The sequence below is a fragment of the Antrostomus carolinensis genome, unplaced genomic scaffold, assembly GCF_000700745.2.
Source record: "Antrostomus carolinensis isolate BGI_N321 unplaced genomic scaffold, ASM70074v2 scaffold1859, whole genome shotgun sequence".
Taxonomy (NCBI): domain Eukaryota; kingdom Metazoa; phylum Chordata; class Aves; order Caprimulgiformes; family Caprimulgidae; genus Antrostomus; species Antrostomus carolinensis.
In genome coordinates, this window is record NW_010339027.1 from 53,477 (window position 1) to 80,657 (window position 27,181).

At 36.2% G+C, this 27,181-nt stretch overlaps 1 protein-coding gene across 1 annotated transcript in view; it reads left to right on the top strand.

Annotated features, from left to right (window-relative positions):
• The window catches only part of LOC104530941 (S1 RNA-binding domain-containing protein 1), a gene marked incomplete at its 3' end in the record, with an annotated part of 69,155 nt that extends 46,463 nt beyond the window's left edge, over window positions 1-22,692 (top strand). The window contains exons 14-15 of the mRNA XM_010175683.1: window positions 9,022-9,113; window positions 22,610-22,692. Of these exons, the coding sequence (XP_010173985.1) occupies window positions 9,022-9,113; window positions 22,610-22,692 (175 nt within the window). The remainder of the gene's footprint in view (window positions 1-9,021; window positions 9,114-22,609) is intronic.
• Between the last annotated feature and the right edge of the window lie 4,489 nt (window positions 22,693-27,181).

A 27,181-nucleotide genomic window follows, 5' to 3' on the forward strand; every position in this document is an offset into this window, starting at 1 on the left:
CAAAATCAGTTGTTTGTCTCCCTGTTTCCCCCCTTCCAGTGGGTAAAAAGAGGTTAGGTAAAATCTTGTCAGTGTTTGGCTGTATTTTTCTCTGTTGTATATATGGTTCTTTCTTCTGAGGTTGTCGGGATAATTTAGTTCTGTAAAACTGTGTGAGTGTTGGTAGGAGTTGTCTTGACCATACCCATTTTCATGCCTATTTTATTTTTAAGAATAGTCTGTAGGTTTTTCATTCTTATGTCAGTTCTGAAGCCCTTTACTCTTTCCTTCTGATATTAATTTGATATAGATAGGTAACTTTTAAACTCATTTTAATATATTGAATTCTAATTAATTCTGTTTAAAATAACTTTAATGCTATCATATTTCTAATTGCATAAAATATGCTTTTTTTAAACTTGTCCTCTTATGTTAAAGTAATATGTATTCCATAATGTTATCCATAATGCCACAATTTCTGTTCATGATGTTGTTGCAACAGGGAGAAGAGCAGTAGTTAAATTCTCTCTCAAGTTCCTACTATACTACACTGTTTAATGTAAAAATACACGACTTAACCATCCAACTAAAAAGCAGTTAACTTGGAAGTAGGTTTTGGTCCTGGAGTTCAGATTTTAAAGCTTTGCGAGAGCAGAAAGGAGCTTCAACTCCAGCTGCTTGATAAGCAATGACAGGACCTGTTTTCTGAAACTGTCAATGAAGGCGGTGGGGGCAGTCACAGGTGACTGTCACCTTCAGTCTTGAGACATGCCACCCTAGGTCTTTCACTTTTCACTGCAGACATCGGACGTGTATTTCTTCTGGGGATGAATCTGCAGCACCAGTTTTGTTCTGATAACAGCATCTGGCAGTAGATTGATTTAACAGGCTATGAGGTTTGCTCTTTTCAGATATGCACTTGTACGGCAGCTTCTGTGCAGCTCTGACATGGCCACACGCTACTGTTGTTTTTTCTGCCTCCTAGCACCACATGTGAAGCTAAAGCTCTTTGACACCTGCCATTTGGACCCTTTTCTTACTGAAAAATGTCATCGTTTTCAGACAAGATGAAGACAGATATCTGATCATTCTTCCCTTTGCAGGGATGTGCTGAGGGCATGGTTCATACACAGATGAATAAAGGATTCCAGGCCATAGCTATACAGTTAGTTTTAGTAGTGCAGTACAGTAAGTAGTTTTTTATTTAGGGGTTCATAGAGTTAGATCTAATATGGAAGAAAGCAAAGCATGGTAACTCGTTGTTGTATCTTGCAATAATTCTCAAACCTGTTTCATTCTGCTGCAAGTAGCACCTGTCTTACAGTTTGAATGGCAGGAAATTTCATGCCACTTTCTTTGGGGAGGGGAATGATGGTAATTGAGGAATTGAAATCAGAAAATTTTAAACTCTTCTGATTCTGTAATTGATGAAATATTTTATGTGGGATATGTTTTCTGTATTAATCTGAATCTGGAAGTTAGAACTGGGCTGCATTTTCCAAAGTAGTAACTTTTTTAAAGGAGAAGCTTTTTATTTACATTGAATGTCGCAATTGCTCCTTCCATATTCTTGAAGCCTGTTTTATGCTAACAAATTCAGGTTGTATGTCTCAGAGCATAACTGTCCTTATATTTGAAATACACTTTTATTATGTTTGATTGCACACAAAATCCTCTTAGAATGTAAAATAAAAATGCAGTGATCTTATACTCCAAAGCAGTGAAAGTAGAAAATGTTGGGCTTTGTTAGCCCTAATATTTCCCACCTTGCAGGGAGTGGGTAATACTTTAAGACAACTATTTCAATGATTGCATTTTTTAATATACTTACTAAATTTTCAGTCTTTGTCATAACATTTCTTCTGAGATTTGGATGCAGGTCTTTTTAGTTAAACTGGCTTTGATTTCTTGTATTCCTTTTAATTTCTTATAAAACAGACACTGAGATACTTGTGCATTTTATCTGATATTGAAAGACTATAATTTGGTATTTCAAACCATTAAATTTCTTTTGCATATTTTTCTTCATCTGAAAGTGCGTACTTCAATTCTGTAATGAAGTTTAGTTTTGTATAAGCATACTGGAAAAATGGAAAATCAAATATCATTCTAATAGTTAATGTTATTTTAAGATAAGTCACTATTAATGATTTGAAGCAATGATACAAACTGATTAGATTATCTTGCTAAACACTGATAGAAACAGGCCTGATTCTTTTCAGTACGTTCTAAAGATCTACACTGTCTACTAGGAAAGCCGTCAGCCTGACTGGTGCTAAATGTCATTTGTGTCTGAACAGGAGAGAAATAATCCTTAATGCAAGGATGGTTGCCTTGAAACTGTCATTTCAGAAGCTGCTCTATAAGGTGCTTATTTATTGTCTGTGCTGTAGGGTCAGCAAGCTGTTTCAAAAGCAGGGTTTGTGACTGAAAGACATACTGTTGTTCTGTGCTGTAATTTGCTGCATGACAGAGTTCCTGGTTTGAAACAGTTTAATAATTTTTTACTTTAAAAAGTAGATTGAGTTGTTCAGCACAAGATTGATTTCTTCTTTGTATGCTGTAATTTCTGGTAAACTTTATGAAAAACTGAGCGAACTCATTCATACATGGGTAGAAACATTTGCAGACTTTTTGTTGTGAATTCAAAACACTGGTTGTAAGCAGAATTTCACCTAATATTTTCTATGGAAACTTACAGAATGTGTCTGAGCAACAATGCAGGGTCTGTATCACTGCTTATCACTTGGTGTGCTGTCTGAAGACACTCTGTGGACTTAATTTCTTGTGTGCTCAGGAGCTTCTTGGCAGGAAATGTTCTTTAAAACTTGTTTCACTCTCTCCCCCCATCTAATTAATTGGCTCCACTGTGAGTCACTATGAGCTTTCCTGTAGTATTTTTGCAAAAGACGACTACGACACTTTTTGTCTAATGTAACTGCTTTTGAAAGGTGGACTTCCACATAAGCAAAACTTATGTGGTATGTAGTGACTAAAAGTTTTAAATGAAGCAATGGAAATTTAATGGAAATTCAATGAAAATTCCTGTTCTATCTAACACTATATTTTGTCATTGGAAAGTACATTTAATACTGGAGCTCCTGAGTTCTTTATATTGTTAAAATTTAAGCTAAACATTTAGATTATTTAAAAGCACAGATGAATTGTATGGGTTTGGGCTTAACTCTGTTGAATAATGATCGCTTTTTAGTATAATCTTTTGTCATGATCCTAACATCTTCCTTTGCCATAGCACTAGCTCATGTGAGGTGAAGAAAAGACAAGATTTTGAATTTAATCTCATATGTCAGAATGAACAGGCTTTTAAAAATCTTTTTGGGCTTTTTATTCTTTGAATGCATTATTGAGTACATATACTAGAACCTTTTTATCTTGCACTTGCATTACATATGTTCCTTATAAGAAAAAAAAAAAAAAAAAAGGTAATGGCTTAGCTGTGTCAGAGCCAAGGTCTGTCAAGTCTAGTATTCTGTTGTTCCTGTGGCAGAGCACTTGTGGCTGAATAAATCTCAGCATCTCACTCAGCCTGTGGTGAACTGCAGTCTCCAGTCGGCTGTGTTCATCACCTCCCCAGCAGAAGGAACTGTGCTGTCTGTAGTGTATAAGGACTCGAGTGCCCACGTAGGCAAACCTGAGACCCTGGGAACAGCAGGTAACTCAGCCCATGAGGGCAAGAAACCTGCAGCTTGCCATTGGTAATGATGAGGAGTTGGTGGGACTGTCAGAGTTGCTTCTGCCATGGACAGTGTCCTGCTTGACAGGAGAGGAAAGACAGAGGCACAAGTCAAAATGCAAATAAAGGGATTATTGCTCTTCCATATGAAGAGCTTCTTTGACCTCCCCTAGGTGGTTTTCATTAGTCACCAGAAATGGGTATGTAGGGAGACGTATAAGAACAGACACTGACATCCTATTTCTCTAGTACTTCCATAACTCTCAACCATTTTTGGTTTTAGGCTCTTCTGTAGCCAGTTGTGACTTCTGTATTTTCAGTAAGGCCCAATGGATTTCTCATTAATGAAATAGCAGAGTCTTCTTTTGAGCCTGTACTTAAGTCTTCCCTGCCCCTCCTCGGTTTGTTTTTAATCACTACATCTATCAACATAATTAAAGCTTGTAGCATTCCAACCGAACTTCTGAATGCAATATTCTTTTCTAGCAAATATTCTGTCCTTTTATTTAGTTTTATTTTTCTGTCCTGAGTAATTCTTAAGCCAATTATTTTAGTAAATAACACTGAGTAATTCTTTGACTCTTCTGTGCTTCTGCCCTTTGTAGGAACCTCTAGCTTTTGTTGCCAGAAGCTTATAAAGAGTATGTTTATCAGTTAATATGTAAAAGTTGGGTTAGAGGACTTAATGTCAGTTACTAAATTTTGATTAGGAAGAGTGTTATATTTTGGCAGATCATAATTTTATGAAAAAATATGAAAATCTGACCCATTTTGAGATTGTCATACCCTTTGCTTTTAGAGTGACCATGATTGTCTTCCAAGTATTAACACTGGTCTCTTCTTTGTATTGGCATTGTTTCCTAAAATGTTATTTTAAAGGCTTCACATTGTAAATCAGGCCTTTAGAGATTGCAGGAACAGTAAGTTGTGTAAAGTTGGCTAAAGTTACTTCTTCTCTCTCTCTGTAGGTTATTAATCCAGTGTTGCTTTTGATTGTGGGGAAATGACTTCAATGTAATAAAATAGTCTGAAAGGTTGCTAAGGTTCATGAAAATGTCAGGAAGCTGCATCCATCTTTAACCCTGGAAGCCTCTAGCCTGATACAGCTTTTTTGTTATACATACATTAGACTTTTGCGTGTAGTTTTGAAAAGATTTTCAGTGAAAACTTGCTACCCAAAAACCGTGTAAGTTTTTAAAAATGTGCCATTACATGCAGGTACGTGACATTGTAATATAAACAACTGATGGTAACTCTAGTTTGTAACATGTGATCTTTACAATTATGCATTTTTGTAGGTATGTAATAGCTTTGAATTTAAATATTGTAAGTATTCTTAGATTTTTTTTATTTTTTTTACCTTTTACAAGAAAGGCTCTTTTATTGTAAAAATTGAGATTGAAAATCTGAATGTTTTGAACAGGTCTTCAGATTATCTTTTCATACCAAATATATAATGCTTATTTAAGCTGAGATTTTATTTATTTTTTTAAGCTGAGATTTTGGTTGGTTGGTTGGGGTTTTTTAAAGCTGAGTGCAAATTACTGAGCATTAACTTGCACTAGTAAATGTTAAAAGGCTCCTTGAAGTATTTAGAATAGACCAGGCATGGTCTCTACCATAAAGCTGAGGGACCACCAGGTGGTGCTAGTGGAATATATTTAATGTTGGTTTCCTAGTATTTAAAATGTGTCTTAACAAATGGGAATGGGACGGGTGCAGTATATGAAAACTTACTTTCTATGCAACAAGCCTGTTTGTACAATTAAAAAAAGTAAATTGAAATATTGTGTAGAGACTTTGTGGTTTGAGCACTTCTAATTTTTAAAAATTGGATATAGATGTTGAGGAGAAAAAACTTATCTGTAAGATGACTAATGTGGTAAGCAGACAGTACGGAGGCATACACCCAGGTATTTTAACCTGCTTTTTTGTTAATTCAGAGAGCAGTTTATGACACTTACATTCATGTACTGTAAGCATCTCATACTACTTGCTTATTTGCCTACTACATTTTGACTTTAAATAGCAAAATAACTTCAATAATGTTGTTTTAACTATTAAGATTCTGGTCAGTGCAAGAATCTTTCCTCTTAAGGAATGCTCAGAAATAAGGAACTCATTTTATGAGGGAACGGGAGAGTCTAGTTTTCTGTTTTAATGTATTCTGTGGCTTAAAAAGTCAAAGTAGATACAAATTCTAGGTCTGAACATATACAAATTTTTAGATATGGTTTCTATCAACTCTTATGAAGGCTTTGTTTTGACTCTCTTGAAAACTGTATCCTTTAAAAAAAAGAGAAGAGGGGAAGTTAGAAAACCGTGTGTACCGCAGTAGTTTAGAGTAAATTGCTGTTGCCTACTGATCAGAGCAGGTTTGGTTTTGTCTTAATGTGCCCTGACATAACATATATTCTTTGAAAGCATGATGCAGAGTATTTTACAATATTAAATTAGCATAAAATATGCTATATAGCATCACCCTTTTAAAGTGGAGTATTAGAATTTTAAAAAAGAAAAGAAACCCCAAACCCAGAAAACCACAAAATGTCTCTAAAGTGACTGTATCTTGTCAAAAGCAAAATCCAGAACAACAGTAAACAAAAGTCCCTAAACCTGTTTTGCTTGTGATCTTGGTATTGTCACCAAGCTAAATGTTTTAGTGTTGTATGTGCCAGTGTCACATTAGTAACCACCTCACTGTAGCTAAAAACAAACTAAATACAACCACATGACAGCCACTAATAGGTCTGTAAAACGCTGGTTGACTATGGTTGAACAAACCAGAGGATGGTTTCTTTGGAGTTTGTGGCCCTACGCATTTACTCTGGGTAACAAATGTATTTACCGTCTGGGCTTTTACTGTCTTAGGCACAGCAGTAGGGGGTTCTGCGTGAGTGGAAATTCTCCCCCCCCTTCCCCTTTTCCGAGTCTGCTACACCAAATACTTCATAACTGCATGCATATACAAAACCATCTTAGAGTGGATGTCAAATATCCAGTGTAAGCTGCTTCTGAAAGTGCTTTTTATATCTTCTTTTCCTGCTTGAGATAATTTTTTACTTGGCTTCTTCCCCTCCTTTTCCCCTCAGTGTATGAATGTTCCTGCACTTGAAGAAGGGAAATGTGTTCTTTTCAAATGTTTCTTTCTCCCATCCTGAGTTTAATTTTATTTAGTCATTTTAGCAAGGAGTTTTTGTACTCTCTACCTTAAAATTTGGCACAAGTTAGTTACTACCATAGAATGATAGTATTATTGCATTCCTCTCATTTTTGAAAATTGTCAGTGTAGCATTAATGAGAATTAATCAAATGTCAAATGTTTTAAAATTCCCTTCCATGACACATTGGTTTTTTTCACTGCACAAGATACTGGGAAGGATCAAGCAATAAGCTGCATGCAGTAATACAGTTTATAGTACAGCACTGTAAAAATGTGTGTAAAACATTAATTTTTAATTTTTTTTTAAAATCAAAGTGTAATATCAATGTATTAAATTTAGAAATTGCATGAGAGGTTAACTTTTGAATCTGTTTGAATACAGAGATTGAAGAGTGATTAATTAAAAGCTGTTAGAAGTATGTGCTAATGTGTGTGGTTTTTTGGAAGCAATTTCCAAAAAGGGAGCGCTCACCAGATGCTGCCTTTATAAGGTGTGAACAGGTTAAGAAATACATTCTGCTGCATTGTTCTTTAAACTACCTGTTCATCAGAAAAACCAGTTTCATGAGGCTTCTGTCTCTGTTTTTCAGCAGTTAGGTTTTTGTGTTATGACCATATTTCTGAACTTTGTTATGAGACTGTTTTCTGAATATCCTTTATAGCAAAGGAATACCTATAATATTGAGCCTTTTTAAAAGATACTGTAAATAGTTTCATTTTCATTTGTCTCGTAGAGCTGGTCTTAGCATTTTTTTTACTCTGTTAAACCGGTTGTTTGAATGGATTTGGAGTTTTGCTAATACTAAAGAGAACAGAATTTTATTCTCTGTATTTATTGAAAGATCCAGTCTATCTGTAATACTAAAATGTTCGTTTGAGACTTGAGTAACTAAAAGCTGACTTGTGTGTACAGCGCTCTACCAAATTCCAGTTTTGATTCGGGGGCAGGGGGACAAATCTGTAAAAACAACAGTAAGAAATTCTTACCTTTTATATCTGCATTTTACACTATTTACTGTTAACATGCTTGGAACACTGAATGGGAATGTGTTTTACTGCTGAGCTATTCTCCAGCTTTTTCTAAAGGTAAAGGCTTCTAGGTATCATTTTCTTTATTTAAAAATTTGACCTACTGAATGTTCTTAAAAGAAAAATTTATAGTCTAATTTTAAAACAATATAAAGCAAAGTTATGATTTTTATTGAAAGGTCTGGACTATGACTTGCCTTCTTATGGCAAAGATAAGGTTATTCTAAGAGCGGAATAGTAAAAGTTAAAAAAGTTCTGAAACTGACAGTATTCTTCTACAGTGCAGTAGCTGTATGATGCCTTAATTATCGGTCTGAAATTCAAGGTCTGTTGAAGTTATTTGAAGAAATATACTGTTGATTTACTGGTGTCAAAATTTCACAGCTGCAAATAAACTTACACTGTGAATATTTGATTGCAGTTTTCTCTTGAGTGGAACTAGAGCACTTGAGGGTTTTTTAATTATGCATTGTGATTTGAATAGGTGGGTTTATCATCACTACTGGATGAGTTTGAGGTGTACGGTAGATACATGAACTGTAGTTTAAGTTACTGAAGGCATGTGGTCCGTGTTTTTCCTTGGGGATGGCAGTGAGAGCAGGGAGAAGAGTATTAAATGCCGCTGAGAAGCGAGTTGCAGCTCTGTGGCTCAGTCTATCAAGTTGGGATTTTTCTGGGTATTTTAGGCAGCTAGCTTTAGGCAATGTGTATACACACTCACGACTTGGGTTCATGTAGTAGTTTAATTGATGTTAGACTTCAGAATCTAGGTATTTTAAATGAAATTTTCAGGTAGGTTTTTGTTTTGTTTATGGAAGCTGGTTTGCCTGTTTACTTCTGGTAACACTTATTTCTTGTGTGCATTTTCTCTGCTGTAAGATTACTACAGGGGGCTGTATTTATAATAGGGCCAGAATTGAAAAAGAACGGATGTTGCAGGTCAGGGAGGGGTGTTTTGGCTTAAATTGAGATCTTTTCCATTGTCTGTACTGCCTTACTTTTATAAGTATTCAGCTGATTCAAAATATTTTTAAAACATGAGTCTTTTAAAAAAAAAAAAAAAAAATCCAAATATTCGGTTAAGTTACTTGCTAAGTCTTTCAGTCTACTTGTTCAGTTATGTGGTGTTTTGATTATTTGCCATTTTATTTTTCAGCATTGTCAATGAAGCAGGAGCATCTATCTACAGTGTCAGTCCGGAAGCGTGCAAGGAAATGCCAGAGTTAGACCCTAACCTAAGAAGTGCAGGTATGAAGTGTATTTCATTTTATCACTATTGCAACATGGAGCTCAAGTCTCACTTCTCAGACTGTATTGTTTATAATATTAAGTATAATAATAGTCAAAAGTATAAGTGAAGGTTTTGGATGTTTTGTTTCTAAACTTCAATTCACATTTGAAGTCCCAGGTATGCAAATCAATGACATCATCTTCTACTAAGGCCTGTAATGTAAAGGCCCTTATGAATGTATTCCTTTAATAGGCTGGTACAGGAGAATTTATAGGGATTAATGTAACCAATGAATTACATAAACTTTCATGGTTGGATGCGTCCATGTTCACAAGAGCTAGACCTTCCCTCTCTTCTCTTGTCCCTTGGATGTACACAAATGTCTCTAACAATCTACATTTCAAGGACTAGAAAAAAAATTGACTAGAACAGTTGATTTAAAGGTGTGCATTCATTGTGATCACTTTCAAGTATTCATGTTGCTGAATAAAGTCCTCAGGAAATAGTATTTAGTTTTAGGTAATTTTCAAAAAATTTTAATTTTCAAAAAATTTTAATTTGAAAATTTTAATTTTCAAAAAATTACCTACTTCAGCATAAATGTCACTGAGGTATAATACAGCCCAAGTTCTTAGAAATGTACAAGTGTTGCCACTTTTATAGTTTTCAGTATTTGGTTGAAGAGTAGTCTTTAAAGATAAAATTCCTAGCAGCTTTGTTGGTGTCCATGTTCTACTCATGGATTTGCTTTATTGGGAAACAGCTGTAAGGGCAGGTCTGAGGTTATTTTGGATTACTTCATTTGTCTATGTTTAGTTGTGTGTCTTTGTATTTTTTATTAACACCAGTTTTTTATTTTCTTGGTTTACCTGCAATTTACAGTTGTACTGAATCAAATAAAGCACATTTGAAAATGCAGTAACATTCTAATATAGAAATCTTTTCCATTCAAAGTTATACTCTTCTTAATGTTGTTGTAAGTTTAGCAGGCTACTGGCCTGGAAATCCTGAGGAAGGTGTAGAATTAGGTCAGCAGAAAACAGTTGTGAGGTTATGGGGTATTTGGGGGTAAAACTTTCTAGGATTCCCCATGTTCCCCTTTCCTCTTATTTCCACAAAGAGAAAAAGGGATTTGTGTTAACTTGATGTTTCAAGTTAATTATTTTACAGGAATATTCTTTAAATGTCTATATCGGCCCTTCCCTTTGCAGGACAGGCCTCTAGCTTCTTGTTTGACTCTTTCCTCCCTGCTTGGGAACAGACTCAATTTTGATTATTTCTTCCCTGGGCCACAGGTGTTGAATATGTCACAGCATGGCTACAGCAGCAGCAAATATTAGGGATGTGACATTTCTGTATTTGTGACAGAGGCCAGTAACTTTCCCTTGGGCCAAAGTTTTTTATGTTGCTGATATATCAATTGTGGGTTTAGAGTTAATGTAAATGAACAGAAAAACACTGAAAAGGAGGAAATCTAATTATTAACAATATACTTTTCCAGATGTACATGATTTTTGTTTTTTCAGAAGTTAATTTTTGAAAATTTCAGGCACTTTTATTTAGTGGTGTGCATCAAATACCGTAAATGAAAATCAAACTTGTAATACATGACCAATTTCAGTATTAATTATCTAGAGTTCATAATTTCTCCATTATTACTAGGAATTGCTTCAGGCATAACTTAAGTGCTGTTGCATCTGGTTTGAAAAGCATCAGCAATTTTACCATGCTGCAGCAGTATCACAGAGTGGATAGAAATTGAAAAGGGATAGGATAAGCAAGTGAAAAATAATTGCTTAGCTCCATGGATGGCAACTGTTATGGAACTGACAACTAGAAGTATAGTTATTACAATAGATTCCTTCTAAAAGTTTTAGACTTTCTTCTTGATGTATTTTGATGTCTATTTGTAATTAGTTCTGCTAAAGCTGTGGACTTTTTTTTTAAAGCTGAACATAAAAATCTGACATAGCATTCTGTTAACTGATGTTTGGGATTTTTTTGCAAACTTTTTTCCTTGACTAGCTTTTACTTTTATACTTTTGATTTTACTTTAATTTGCAGCAAACATAAAAGGGACATGGTGTCAAAGCTGACTTGCTTTTTATTTTAATTGTTGTGTTACATCATGTTAGGTTCTGTGCTTACATGATAGCATTTAGTACATTAAAGGAAGCTGACAGCTGCATGAAGTATGACATTTATAGTTAAAATAAAAGGTACAACTGACGTGAGATATCTGTTATCTTAATGCAGTTTGCCACTTTATTTTTCTCAACACAAACTTTATAGAAGGGTTTTGGGTTTTTTGAATTACACAGGTAGGCCTATGTTTGTCCATCAAGTACATAAATGTAAAATATTAAATAATGCATATTATATGAAAACTTTCATGTCTTGTCATACAATCTCTGTCATATTTGCAGTGCTGTTTAGCAACTGTTTGTAGTAAGTTTTCACTTTATTCAGAGAAACAGAAGACATCAACCCTGATAAAAGTATTACCTTATTTATTTCTCCTTGGCTGAGTGTTGTATATGGGGGGAAAACTAGCAAGCTTTAGCATTTCTTCAGGGTGCTAATTAAAGATACTAGTTAAGCCAAAAACTCAACTGGTTTTATTTTTTTCCCCTTTGAGCTGTCTTTGAAGGTCATGGATGATGTGAGTTTGTAGTAAATGACTGAGAAACTAAAGGTATATGTATAAACTATAGTGGAAATTCTTTATAGTCAACCATACAGCACTTTTAGCCAAAATTGCACTTGCTTGGCGGGGAAAAAAAATAGTCGTTTGTTTCTTAAACAATTTTCTGGTATCTACAGTGCAGAGAATGGAATAGGGTCTCTCTAATTTTAGAATTGTGCTCCAGAGATGGCTACCTTCTTTCTAGCACTAGGCAATATCAGCTCCTAATATCGATTCTTTACATTGAACCAGGTCCTTTAAATTTTTTATAGCATCAAATCTGAATATTTCACAAAAGTGCATAAGCTTCTGTACTGCTACTCCAATTCCTATAAAATCTTGTGGAGTGGAACTCAAGTAAGTAGATAGTAAAGAACTTGCTGAAACCTAGCTACTTCTGTTTGTGTAGAGTGAGAAGGTATATATCTGCTTCTGACAGTCGTTGTAGGATTAATGAGCAGAACAGCTATTTCTCAGCCTCACAGAATTAGGAGATAAGAGGCTTATAGGCCAGAGCAATAAAAGGATTTCCTACTTGATAGGCTGAGGAAGTTCAGCTGCAGCAGATTAGGAGGGTTCTGTCTAGAGAACAGGCCACTGGAGTTCAGTAATGGGAGTTTTTGGATGAACTTGCAATGAGGTTGCAGCCCGACAGAGAATTCCTTGAATTCTCCTTCCCAAAAGCTGTGCCTAAGAACAGGCTGAAGATTTGGAGTAGAAATAGTAGGGGAGAATTGAAACCATAAAAAGTGTGCTTACCAAGCTCTTAATGTTGATCATCATTGTGGAGCTTATTAATATGTGCTCTCTCAAGGCTTTGTGACTGCCTGCTCTAGGGTTAGTGGACTGGCAATGAAGGAGCTGTGAGCCTGGATGGGTGACTGCAGTTCTGTTTCTGCCCTGGCATGTGTCTTCTGGTCACCTTCTTCGAAAAGGAATCAAATGTTTAATTCAGTGGAGTTTTCATAAGTTAGTCAAATTCATATTTACAGGACTGTCCTGTTCTTTTGTTGGTGTTTTTGGTTTTGTTGTGGTGGGGGGGGTTTTTTGTTTGTTTGTTTGTTTTAGTGTTTTTTTTGGTGGTGTGGGTTTTTTTATTCCCCCCCAAACTTTTAGTATCTGAGCTTTGGTTAGCTTTTATTCATGGCAACTTCAAATAGAAATTTTTCATTGTAACTTGTACATCAGGTCTTCTGAATTACTGTAGGTCTCTGTGGCTGAGATTTACTTATGCCTTTTTTAATTGAATGCCTGGATATAAGTTTCCTTTTGTAGTATTTTTAAGTATGGTGCTCAGTGAACAGTTTACTTTGCCTTGCAAGTTTACCAATAATTCTCCTTGCCATGAGTCATCTTTCATTATCAGAGCGGTTGAGAAGACTATCTTGATGTGGTATTCCTTGCATGAGTGAAAGACAAAAGCTAAACTCAGTGGTGATGAGTGTTCTTCCCTCAAACAGATGGACTTGGTGACAATCAGTGTCACCTGTTTTTGCTTGTCACTGGGCCTGTGAACTCTGGAATTAAATAATCTTCTAAAGGTTGATATCTTCTTTGTGTTGTCCCCATCCTGTCTTATATAGCTTTGCCCAGGGTCTTATTTTGGTGGGCAGAACCTTTATTCCAATGAAAATGAGGCTTCTTGGACCAGAAATAAAATTTAAGTCTGTGTAGGTGTCAGTGTGCTTTTTTTTTCCCCCCCGTTCTCAGCACTTCTCCACTTTTGCAGTTCCTTATGGTTGCAAAAGCTTGTTGGCTCAACAAGTTTGGCTATACAAAATGAGAAGATTATGGAGGGACAGGTGAAGTATATAGAAGGTGTAAGCATGTATGACTCATGTTGAAGTATTGACACACAGAAATATGGAATTTATTACTTCCTGGATACTTTTTCAGGTATGGTCAGATAGTGGTGGTTTTGTTGTCCTTAGTACCAGGAGGATAATGGATGCACCAATTATTTGGCATGTGCTCGCATCGGAATATTTTTTTGTTCTGTTGCCCCTCCACCTCTTGGAAGTGGATACCATGATGAAATGAATGTTGCTTAGTAATTTTAAGAACCAGAGGACACTGCTGAATTCTGGTGAAACAGTGGCCTGATGGTAGAGAATTGCTATGAGGCAGTAGCCATGCTGGGATTTTACGCTGGTTTCAATATAAGCTCAGTTATGTTAAATGAGAAATACCTTCATTTCATTAAGTTGATCAATTATCTTTCATTTTGAGATGATTGTTCTAACAAATAAGCAATCTCTTCTTTCTTTCACTATTATAAAGCAAAATAAAAACCTAATGTGCTTAATTTCATTGATTTATAAAAATGTGGACAAATATGAATACGTAGAATTCTTTAAACAGAGGATGAGGTGGGAAAAGGGGTTACGTCTTTTCAGACATCACATTTGTATAATCACTTGTTAGAGATCTCACACTAAGCCTCTCTGATTTATTTCCATACCTTAATGCAATTGTATGCATTTGGTTTTTAACTTGCAATTCTGTGTTCAGATGCTGAAAGAAGAGCAATATACGTAGGCTTGTCTAATGCAGCAACTCCAAGAAATGCTCATTTTCCTCTCGGCTATGAAGGGCCTAGGTTCCTCTGTCAAGACCATACACTTGTGTCACCCAGTTAGCAAAGCAACGAATGTAGATAAAATATTCCCTGAAGTTACTTTTTTTGCAAAGATTTGGAATGCTAACAGGGTAAGGATGTATGTTGTGCTGCACGCACAGGTATGATCCAGTATAGAAACTATGTTGCTTCTAAAGGATGATTTCTGAGGATAAAGAAGACTCTGAGAGAGCAAAAGGTCACACAGCACAACTTGCTTTAGCGTTGTCAAATTCCATCTGCTTGTCTCCTCTCCACAGGGCAGAATACATTGGATTATTGTACACTCAAAGTTCAGCACACCACTTGCACTTTTCCTTGGAAAAGAAAGCCTTATAGGCTTTGGGGGCTTGTTGGGACTTTGAGACTGTCATGCTACAGGGTTTTATTCCCTGGGGTGCTGTTAAAGATAGAGACATACAGTTCAGAGCTGTCATAGTGGCCAGCAAGTAAAAGGTAGAGATTAGAAAAAATGTAATTTCTTTTGACTTTATCTTAAGGAAAGTGGAACAATTTGATGATTAGATGTGTGGGACATAGTGCCTTGATGTCTACTTGAGCTAATTTCTTTGTCTTAAAAGAACACTACTCCCCCTTGGCTACTCAGGAAAGAAGGTCATTTTTCAAAAACTTTATTGGACAGAAGTCTTACGGTTAAACCATTCGCAGTGCTTTCGAAGTGGAAGCTTCCTTCTACAGCTAATTATAGAGGACTGGTTCAAGTTCCACAAGTTTTCAGAGAGTTACAAGAAAGGAAAGTAAGTGCTGAATTCTTATGCATTAAAACATTTTGCCAGCCTGTTTAGTTGAGTTGTGTTCAATTACAGCAGTACAAAATGAAACTGTACTCCATCTTTTGTCTGCTGTATTCTGTAGCATTTAAGAATGAGTTTAATTATACTGTTGGAAGGGGAAAGATGCAGTGATTAGAAAGAAAATTGACAGTGAACAGCAGTAATAGGTAAAGAGGGGCTTATTCCTTCTCTCTCCAGTTCCTACTAATGAGCAGAAGCTCATCTCAAGGTGTGGGCTAGGCTCAACAGTTTAAACGGGATTTACAGGGAATCTGTGGATAACTTTAAAAAAACGGTCCCTAACTGCAGATAGTCTAGATATGACTGGATCTCCTACAATTGTGCATGGACATGTGTGCCTGCATCAGAATCGTGAGAGAGAGAAAAATTGGCTTGAATTGTCTAAAACCAGTGGAAGAATGCTGAGTGGGTTTGTTACACAGGTGTTGGAGATATTTGTAGTCTTTACTTTCTTCTTGTTCTGGACAAGAATCTAACATTTTCCAATCTGTGCAAACTTCATGGCACGTGTGAGAGATGGTATATAACAATATCATCCTGCTCATTAGCACTGTATTTCCTCTGGAGCTTCAGAGTGTACTAATAGGCTGGAGCAGAGAAGTTTGATCTTCTGCAATCTGCAAAATCGAGACACACTTAGATTTCCCCTAGACTTCTGCCTTGTTACAGAATTAAAACAGGAGATTATTTTGAGCCAGGTGAAAAGTTCTGTCTGGCTGTTTTGGATCAGTATTTTCACTATGCTCTTTGTGTGCTTATTGTGCTCGTGTGTGTGTGTGTGTGTGTATAGCTTTTACCTGAGCATCATTCTCTGTGCATGTTTGCAGTTTATGTGTAATCTTTGCATGCTTTGTGGAAAGATGTGATGTTCACCTTGCCTTCCTCTCATTTACATGTTTCTTATATCCCAGATGGATCTGAGTTCAGCAGATGGCCGTGGCCTTTTATTTGCAGAGCATCCATTGCTGTATTTCTGAACAAACTGAAAATACCCCACCAGTTCTGTCTAAAAGTGATCTCCAGAAGCAGAGCACTAGTCCAGGCTCTGGTAAAGCCAGTTTCCACTAGCATAAGAGTAATGGAAATTATTTACTTTCCTCTCTCTGGATGTTATTCTGTGCATGTGTGTGTCCATGTATTTTTCCTTAGAAGGCTTTGTTGCCTCTTTGAAGCATGGAGCCAGAGCAACAATGAGTACAAGGATGCTCTTGAATTTGAGGAGTTTTGGTTTACTTTTAACATAGCAATATGGTGCATTACTCACCAAAGCTGTTTTTCTTCCTATAGGCATAGGAAAGGACATTTTAATCACTTATGAAAGGTTAATTTTTGTTGATTTAAATGAATAACTCTTGTAAGTACAGAAATTCACGCGATTTTTTTACTTCTAGTAGTAACAGTAATCAATGCCATAGTGATGCAGTTAAAATTAGTACCAGCGGTCTAAATGTGAAAAGCATACTGACGCTGTCTACCTTTTAAGCTGAACAGATGGGGAAAGATTTTTCTGAATTTATACCATCCTGTAAGACTAACTCATTTCTGTGACAGAAAAATCACATCAGGCTTCAATTAAATGATTATATGTCTCCCATCTCACCTTGGATAAAAAAAAGTGCTACTATCCTGTGGTACAGAAATTACTAATGCCTGAGAAAAGTGGTTTTGAGAGTATGTTTCTCAGAAAAAACACTGACTTTCAAAAGCTGCATTGTAATATTCATTTGTTGAAGTTTTCTCCTTAAATGTATCTCTTACTTCCTTTTTGTATTCAAGACATCTCTTTTAAAGATTTTTGTAGTAAATAAATAGAATATTGTCATTCATTATTTCATTAATCTTAGGTAAATAACAGATTATCAGTTTTATGGAGTTAAAAGTAAACTAAAATGTAACCTTTTTAAAACAAAAACCTGCTCACTTGCCACAGAAGAATTTTGGATGAAATGCAGCTGTTGAGCAGTTGCTTAAAATAAATTGCAGACTTTAAACCCACCAAGAAGATATATGAGGATTCAAAACCGTGTCACAAATCCTAACCTACTGAGAAAGAATGCTTAATGAAAAGACTACTGTACGTTTCACTGTATCCTTTGCAAGGAGGGTGAAATTCAGGTCAACAGGATAGAAAGCTTCCAGGACTCAGGAAACCTGAACAATCGATCACTGAGTAAACATTATTGCAGATACTTATGGAGGGTAATTGATCTTGAAGACAATAATAGGCTTTATAAAAGGATTTAAATAAGTTGTAATGTTTCCATATCTACCGTGGTATGATATATTGACAGTAATTACATATGCATTTGTGAGTTAGTCTGTGATTACCTTAATATATTATTTTTTTATTTCATTGACATTGGAGTTTCAACTCAGATTTTTAGGGTGCAAAGTTTAATTTAAAATAGGAGAGAGAATGAGTTACATGGGTGTTAGAGTAGTGTGTCTCAGCAAGAACAAAATACTGAGGTTTTACAATAAAAATACAGAACGTTCTTGTTTATGACAAAATTGAGGTTGAACTAATCATAGCCTAATAGCTTGTGGTTGCCATATATTTATTTGTAAAATGACCCACTGCCTTCACATCTGGAAGCTGCACATTGTTTCAGAACAAAAACAAATGCCTCAACTCATGTGAAGTAGCTAAACTGTCACAGTTATTGACTGGGACGCATTTTTATCCTTATATAAAGACCCATGTGTTTAAAGGAAGGAATGCCATCACCTTGGACTTCTAGCCAAAAATGTTTGTCTGCTTGCAGTGGCAAGCAATATTTGAATGCCACTGTAAATGAAAGAAATGGATTTTTTGGGGGGGGGGGTTTGTTGGGTTGTTTTTTCTTTTCTTTCCACCCATAATCAATCTTGGCAGTCTCTCACACTACATTTGGCAGAACTTTGTATGTTCATTTTCACTCTTAACTACAGCCATTAAGCTTTTGCCTTATGGTGTGGCTCATACGTACAGCAATGCAAAAGGAGAACATTTTATTATGCGAGTGTCTGAACACAGAAGTTGGCAGATTGCCCCCGAAGCAGGCACAATACTTGAAACAGTTTATAATAAATTTTGCTATGTAGCTGACAAGATTTCTAGCTGCCCTCGCACCCTAAATAGTGTGCACATATGAATTGGGCCATAATAATTACTTTAGATATGTTCCATTACTGAAGGGGGGCAGGTAGCCTAATTAAGAAGTTAGCACTAATTCTGGCTTTGGTTTTTTGTTGTTTTTTTTAGGGCTGGCAGCTGACATGGCCCTTGTATAGATACCATCTAGAGAAATAGTTGGAACCCTGCTATATTGTTTTTGCCCCTCACTGTTGAGAGTGGGCACTTTTTTCCATCTTTAGTCTGAAAAGATTTAGCCTGAAAGTCAGTACTAATTAAAACAAAGTTACATCGTGTGTATACATGAGGAAAATAGTCTTGATTTTAAATTTGTCAGTTTGGAATTTAGAAAGATTTGATCTTTTTAAGACAGGAGTAGCCAGATATTTAAGTATGTTTGCAAGTTCATGAGGGCACATCTGCTTATTAGCCATTAGGAAACAAAGCATTTTAATACAACTCCTTATTATCTGTGAAGATCAGACCCTGAGACTGATACGAGTTGTGCAGGCAACTCTTATGGAGCTTTTTGCTCACCACGCTGTCATTGCACTTCATCACTGACAGATGCAAATACTTAACTATCTGGTGGGTTCATCTTGTCAAATAACCACAGTGTGGAGTGGAGTATGGAGTATGGAGACCACTGAATTGCCTTTCTTAAAAAATGTCAGAAAATGTCCTAATTACAAGACAGGAATTCAGTAAACGTGCTCTCTGTAACCTTCTTTATTTCTTATTGCCTTTGGAGGTGAAGTTCATCTACCTTAAAGTGAGAGGACCACCTAGACCATCCTGTCTCCCCATGCTTTAAAATTTTACGTGGTTTTACTGCATAGCAGCACAATATCTTACTGTCGTTCCAAGTATTGCTTGATCTACCTATTGCATTGTGCTAGTACTCTAACAAAGAAAAAGTGATTTTGCCTGTAGAAGAGACAGCAGATGCTAATCTGGACTGAATTTGTGCCTAGAGAGAATATGGACAACTCTTGTCTTTTTCCTATTGTTCTCTCTTTTATTTTGAATCTGAGAAGTTCTGGAGTAAAACTGTAGCTTTAGTGGGAATTCCACAGGTCAGCTATCCTGCTGGTATTGGCTGTAAGAGCTGCATCCCTTAAACCATATAACTGACTGTTAGTTGATCTTTGTGCTTCGATATTGGAACTATTAGGTCTGATCCAGGAAAGCACTTAAATATCTATGTAACTTTATGCATGTGAATAGTTTTGCTGGTTCTGGTGGGAATACCGACATGCATCTGTGCTGAAGTGCTTTGCTGGATCAGGTCCTGCGCCGCTGCTGGAAGCCTCCTAGGAATATGACGGCATTGTCAACCTAGCTATTATGACAAGAAGAGTCTAAATTTTACTTTTTAATTGAAGGCTCCCATGAAAAGGTTATGCTTGGAAAATTCCTGTATCAACCTATTTATATAGCTGTCTGTTTTTAAAAGATGTAATGAAAGGAGCTGTGGACAGTGAGAGATATTTGCTCTTAGCTTATCTAAAATGTAACTTTTAAAATGTATTTTGCCATTAGGTGGAACTAAAAGAAAATTCTCTAAAATAGCTATTGTTGTATAGCTAATAAGCAAGTTGAGAAAGCTTGCTGAAAGACAACTATAGTACCTATACATAGACATAAATGCATTCAGAAGAAATACATAGTTTTAAATGTTTCCTGGTTTGGACCAATACTACTTTCATTGGTATTTTGTTCCACCTTTGTTTGTTAGGTGACTGGTGATATGTACCACTAGTGTTTCAAAGTAGTTAATATGAATGATTGTTATAGGTAAGCATTTCTGTAGTAAGCTATACTTGTGTAAGCAATAACTGGTGTACTTATAGTAGTTAACCTTTTGTGATTTTTTTTTTTTTTTTTTTACAAGAAGACGTGTGTGATGGCCTTTGAATTCAGACCTTTGCCATCAGAGAGGCAGGCATATCAGATGTCACCAGCACAGTGCTTTCTGAGCCTAACTAGCAAACTGCCATTGTCAACCTATGTTAAAATGGATAATAGAGGATATGAAAAGTCCTGCATGACTGAGCAGTGAACTTCATGTTAACTGTGCATTTAGCAGTGCATATCTTTAAAAGTAAAATTTCTAATGCTGTATTTAATCAAAAATGTTGGATCTGTGGTTTGAGAAGCCTGCATAGCTAATAAATAAGCATTAGATCTATCTACTTTTTTTGCTTCTAGTGTCAATGTTTGTCCTTTTCCAAAATGCTATGAAGTCTTTAACACCCTGCAGTACTGGTTGTTGCTGTTTAAATTAGGGCTGCAAAGACGACTAAGGAGCTGGAGCACCTTTCATACACAGAGAAATTGAGAGAACTGGGACTGTTCAGCCTGGAGAAGAGGAGGCTCAGGGAGATCTTATGAATGTGTATAAATACCTAATGGGAGGGAATGAAGGAGAGAGAGACAGACTCTTCTTAGTAGTGCGCACTGTCAGGACAAGAGGCAATGGGCATGTATTGAAGCACAGGAAACTCCATCTGAACACAGGAAAATACTTACTTACTGTTGGGGTGGTCAAACACTGGAATGAATTGCCCAGACAAGTTGTAGAGTCTCCATCCATGGATATATCCAAACCCAACTGGACATGATCCCGGGCAACCTGCTCTAGCTGACCCTGCTTCAGCAGGGATGTTAGACAAGATGATGTCTGTCTTCAAGGCGTCTGTCCAAACTAAACAATTCTGTGATTCTATAAAGGTGCTTATATATTTATTTATCTATAACTCTCATATATATATATGATAATCATAATCATCCTTGTGATTTTATACATATATTTGTATGCATATGTATAAAATCATTTACTGACCACTGGACATACTTCTAGTTTTCCTATTTAAATATTATATATGTATTTTTGACAAAACCACCATGTAAATACATGATCTGTTCTTCCTCTAATTCACTCTTGATTTACTTAAAAATGGATTTAAATGTAAAATAAATTTTAGGAAATGTCTCTTGAAATTACTAATGCCTGCTCTGGAGGTGATTCTGGAGATAACTTATAAAGTATCACAGCTTTTTTCTGTCCCTCCTCATTTCTCTCATTCTCACACAAGTGCACATGGTAGGAAAAGTGGTCTTAGCAACGAGACCTAGTGTTGTTTTTTTGTTGTTTTTTGGCTTTTTGGTTTTGATTGTTTATTTTCTTTATTTATGTTTGCTTTGTTTTTTTTTGGGGGGGGGGTCTGTAATTTTGTTTTGGTTTTTGGAAAGACCTTTGATCCTTTTTTTGGAAAGACTTTTGCAGTACCTGCAGACACTCCTTCATCAATGCTTAATTCACTAAGTAGAATTAATATTCTAAGAGCTGTTAAACAAAGCAACCTGTCTTATCTTTATTCAGGAGGGAAAAAAAGTGTATGAATGTAATACTGGTAGAGTAGAATTCTTCCAGTTCACTATATGTGGGAGGAAGCACAGTTGCAACTACTGAATGCAACCCAGTAGCTGCAGAATTAGACCAAGGTGGAAAATTGGCATTTGCAAATAAGTATTTTTTCTGAGATTTCAGTGATTAAAGGATTTATCAATAAATACAGACTTAAAAAATGCAGTCTTGATTCAGCATTTGGTTTTAGAAGACCAAAGATCTTCCCATGGGCTCTTAATGGCACCAGAATTGTTGGAAATTGCTTTGTTTTTTTCTAAATGTGTTTATAACAATGACAGATTGCAAATGGGTTTTTTTGTATGCAGTTTAGATTAGTAAAGTCCAAGAACCATTTTCAAAGTGAACACTGAATTTTACAGTTGAATTGTATAAATATATAATATATAAGTATCTAATATACACCTTAGGAAATACTATATTAGATAAATAAGTCTGTGAACACTTACTCTGTTCTTTTTTAAATGCTTATTTACTGATACATATCTGTGATTTAAGGTTAAAGGATATATCAGAGTTTAATTTTAAATGTTTTATGTGCATTTTAGTATGGATAGGAGGGAAAAATATAATGGACAGTTCTAGTTAGCTCTGTGGCTGAAAAAACTTTTTTAACGTCGTGATTATAGTTTGAAACATCTTTGCTTGAGTTTTTCAATTAAAAAGTTTGATTAATGTGCTTTTAATGTTCTGCATCTGACAGTAAAAAAGGATTCTGCTATACTATTGATTATTTCCATTTAAAAAAATAGATTAAATATGGAGACGATTTTTTAAAAATAGCAAAAGCAATTATATGATTTTGATTTTCAGATAAAAGCCATAGTCATTTTCTAATTCTATTTTTCAGTTTCCATAGCTAGACGTGTCCAAGACCCATTAGCTGAGCTGGTGAAAATTGAGCCCAAACACATAGGAGTTGGAATGTATCAGGTAAGATAATACATATAATTTAATCTAAGTAGTCTGCCATGATATAGAGCAACACCAAAATGCTGCTTTATAATTGTCATCTAGTTACGTCTCCGTTAAAAGACATTTGTAAAGTTGATAGAATGGTAGTAAATACTTAGAAGTCATAGACTGCCTCTTTTTTTAATCTCTACTTTTAACGGTTGTGATTGAGACTGAAATGGCTGTAGCCAGATTTATAGTCTATTAAAAAACATCAAATCAGAGAGGTAACCTGATCTGTAAATCTTTATCTTTTTTTGTATTGTTACAGCAATGGGACTTTAGCTCTTTGTGTAAAATACAATGAGATATTGATCTTCCATTTAGAAGCCATTCATTTGTACTATTATGTGCATTCCTTCTTAGAAGTTTGTAATAAAAGCATTTGTTTTGAAGTTTTTAATTTACTAAAGCTGAATTGGAAAATGTTTGACAATTCTTTTTTATACGTTTTTGTAGGTTATTTCTGGGAAGTAACTTTTACCCTCAAAGTGTCTTTACAAAGTGAATGGTACTGAGAAGTGGTACATAAGATATTGTCATTTTATAGCACGTTGGCATCCATTCAGAAAAGCATTTATGCATGTGCTTAAGTCCCACCAAATAGAGAAGTAAAAAAAAAAAAAAAAAAATAGAAGATTGAACATTTCTCATTCTGCTTTTCTCTGAAATTTACTCGTATCCTAGTTTCAAAAATTTAAAGTCTGGAACAGAAGTCAGAACAAAAAGCACAGAACTGTCTGGATCTGTGCTTTCAGGTTAGCACATGAGTTAGTGGGATAGAATGCAATTAGCAGCCCAGAATCCTTCACTGCCATTGCTAAAGTTGGTGTGACAAAGAAAGGTGCTATGTACAGTTTCAGAGAAGGGTTTTGTTTTGTGGGGGATTTTTTTATGCTTTTGTTTGTTTATGTTTTAAAGAACTGAGGTCAACATTTTAGTTGGTTAGGACAGCACTCAGTACTGCTTTTGCAAGCCCTGCCTGTATTGCCACAGACTATAAAATGTGCTCATGTTGCTTGCTAACTGAAAAACTTATCAGTAAAACAAACTTATTTAATCTTTCTATACGAACTATACCATAGTTTTTGAGGAAAATTAGATTGAAGGGCTGATTTCTCTAACATATGTATCCAGACTTCAGTAAAAATGTGCTTTAATGATAACAGCTATAAATCAGGGAGTGATGGCAGGGAGTCATCTGGCAAAAAGAGGAGCTTCAGTCTGAAGCATAGTTGGTTTCCTTCCCTGTGGAGACCCGCTTCTTTTATTTGTAACAATAGCAGCAATAACAACAATAATAAAAAGTGGTACAGATTTTCCTTGCTTTAAGGAAAAAAGTATTTAACAAAAAAAAAAAAAAATCAACCTTGAAATGCTGTGTCAACACTTTGAGAAGACGTTGATTGCTTCTTTAAAACAAAATTTTTAAAAAATCAGTTCCAAAATGTAATGTTTTACTATTCGAAGCATTCTGTGAATTCTTAAGTATTAGGAACTTGCATCACTGTGGCTTGAAGGAATTGATTTAGGTGCACGTTATCTCCTATGATCCATGTGCACATTATACAAGCATAAATCTAAAGCAAAAAGGCACAGAGTTGGTGGTGGCTGTATGGTTTTTGGGAGCATGGTATTAGATGAATGTTGCAATGAACATATTGCAGCAGTTCACTACTGCCTCGGTGACTGATGCTGCCGTTGTTTACTTTGCACTGAAACAGAGCAGGGCAAGTACCACGTTCCTGGCCCTTTCAGGGAAGCTTCTTGATCCACTAGATCCACTTTTACAAGTTAACGCCCAACTGCATTATTTGTTCATGTCCAAATTGGTTATATGAAAAGTTTCGGAGAAATGATTCCTAAAAGCCTGATAAAGGTAGACCTCAAAAATTCTTCTTTACCAGCTATCTGCACTTTTAAGTTTCATCATGGTTTGGATAAATTCTGAGATATATAGACCTTCTGTCAGAATTCTTAATGATCACCCCAGTAGCTATAAGGTCCTCATTCCTTTTATCAACATTCTTCTCATAACAAGTTCTACTGAAAACAAAACACAGCTATTCTAACTACTAAGAAGAAAATTAACTCTATCCTAGCAAAACCAGGACAAAAGATACAGAAATTTCTGAGGTACTAGAGCTTTATGTGACACTATTGAAAGCAAATTTACACTCTTGAAATCAAAGTCAGAAGCTCTGCTGCCCTTTGGGCCTGAGAGCTGTCTTGTGGCAGGGGAGGGGAAGGGAGGAGAAGAGGAATTAAGCTGTTATAACTGGTCTTCCTTCAGACAGAACAGTCACTTGCTGGCATCTCAGAGGGCAGGCATGGGAAAAACTGTTGTGTTGCACAGGAAGTCCCAGAGTAATAACTGATATAATCCCTCAGACAAAGAGTATATCAGGTACAGATTTTTATATTATCCCAGTCAAGTTGAAAAGTTTCCTTATACTTTTGATTTATAACCTCATTGCTAGTTGTAGCTTTTTATTAATTTCTGGGGTGAAACATGCAATGTGCAGTCAAGATCAAAAACAAGATTTTCATGGAGAAAGTTACTTTCTTAGTCCACTGTAACTATAAACCTAGCATTTATGTATGACTTCTTTCTTAATCACCCTGAAATGGACATTTAGGAATCTGACAAATCCAGGTTTTGGCATTCTTGTCCTGAAGGACAGACAGTGATTAGTCCTGCAGTCAGGACCCTACCTCTTTAGGCAGAGGCAGGCTGAGGCTATGTGCTGCTGTGGAAGCCATATACCACAAGCAGGGTGGTGATTTCTTGAGGGATGGTTACATGTTCACTGTGTGTTGATCAAAGTGCAAGCTCCCGGAAGGTGTGGTCCTGCCTTTTCTGCTACGCCTGCCCAAGTGCCGTGATTCTTTTCTGGTGCTGGTAATGGCTATGTGATGTCCTGGGTTGGCATAAGGGAGGGGCAGCAATGCATTGCTTGGGAGATGAAGGGAGCTGGGGCTACTGGTTTCACAGCAGCCTGAGTTTTGATTGACTTAAACAGATAGAGAGGCCACATCCTAAGATAGCCAGAGGTACTGGACTAGTCTACTTGAAAGGCAATGGCAGAGACATTAATTTCTCTGCCTTTTCTGAGAGCTTTTTCTTAGAGGTGAAAGTGAGAGACTGCTGAAGCAGAACCTGTCTGAGGAGAGCTGTAGCTTTTGCAATGGGGCTGTGGCACAGGAACATTGTGTGTTCAGCTGAGTGACCCCCTTAGGCAGCAGCTATCTGCAATGGCAGTAGTGCTACAGGAAAATGTAGTGGTCCTGTGTTAAACCTGCTGCTCACACTGGGAGCTTTCTCAAAGCCTGTGGAGTGTGTGCCCCCTGCCCCATGAGAACTGTGTAAGGGGCTGCACCTTCTGTAGTTGCTGCTTCTATGGGATTTTGGATCCCTCCCACCTGGCCTCTTGGTACTTCATATGCATATTTGTGAGAATATTGGTGTTTTCTAGTGGAAATTTTCCAAGCAAATCTTCTTATTTGGGTATGGATACTTTGGGTATGGAAATACGAGTTTCCAGGTAGCAGGATATCTCTGGAAACTCCATCTGAGTCCCATCAGTTGGGATTTGTTTATTTATTTTAGATGACAACAATTTGAAACTTGTACTTGACCACCTGCTTTTATTCTCATTTCAAATTATGATTCTGAGTTTGTCCACTACCAAGAAAATCAGGTTTGTCAGAGAAAAATAAACAGGCCTCAGATTTCCTAACAGGTATTTCCTTAAACAAAGAGGACAACCTGATTTATTAGGGCCTCTCTCAGACTGAAATTCCAGTTGCCTGAAGGTCCTTGTCTTCCTTCGTCTTTATCTCATTAGGAAAATTGTTCTTTCCTCCCAGACAGGAATCCAACCGAAATTAATTTAACACCTTCAGACCATATTACTATGATTTCTTCTGTAGTTGAACATGAAGATGATGCCCAGACTCTGATACAGAATATGTTTGCCTTGCCACATCCCCGTGCCAGTTCAAAGCGAAATTCTTACTGGGGAAGAAGCAGCTAATGGCTCAATGCTGCAAACTGAATTTTGACTGATAAATCACCACTACAGTTGTAATGATTTTGGAAGATGTAGGTAAGAGCTGAGAACAAAGCTGCTTCACAAAGATTACAGTTAGGGAATTGAATTCCAGAGCAAAGCAAACGAATAAAAAGTAGAAAGATGCCTAAAGAAAAATGTTTCTTCCTCTTAAATAGAAACACTGCTTTTCTTAAGAGAATAAAACAGCACTAGCATAAACTTTCTGTTCACCAGTCCCTCTCAAAGACAAATAGCCTCAAGTGAAGGGGGGATTAAATTAATAATTCAAAGTGAAAAGCTGAATCTGTATTATAAGGCAGAGAAGAAGTAATGCTAAGGGGACTGTTAAGTTTGGGTGGACTTTACACATTTAATGTGCAAAATCCCTGGATGCTAAAAAAACCCGTAACCTC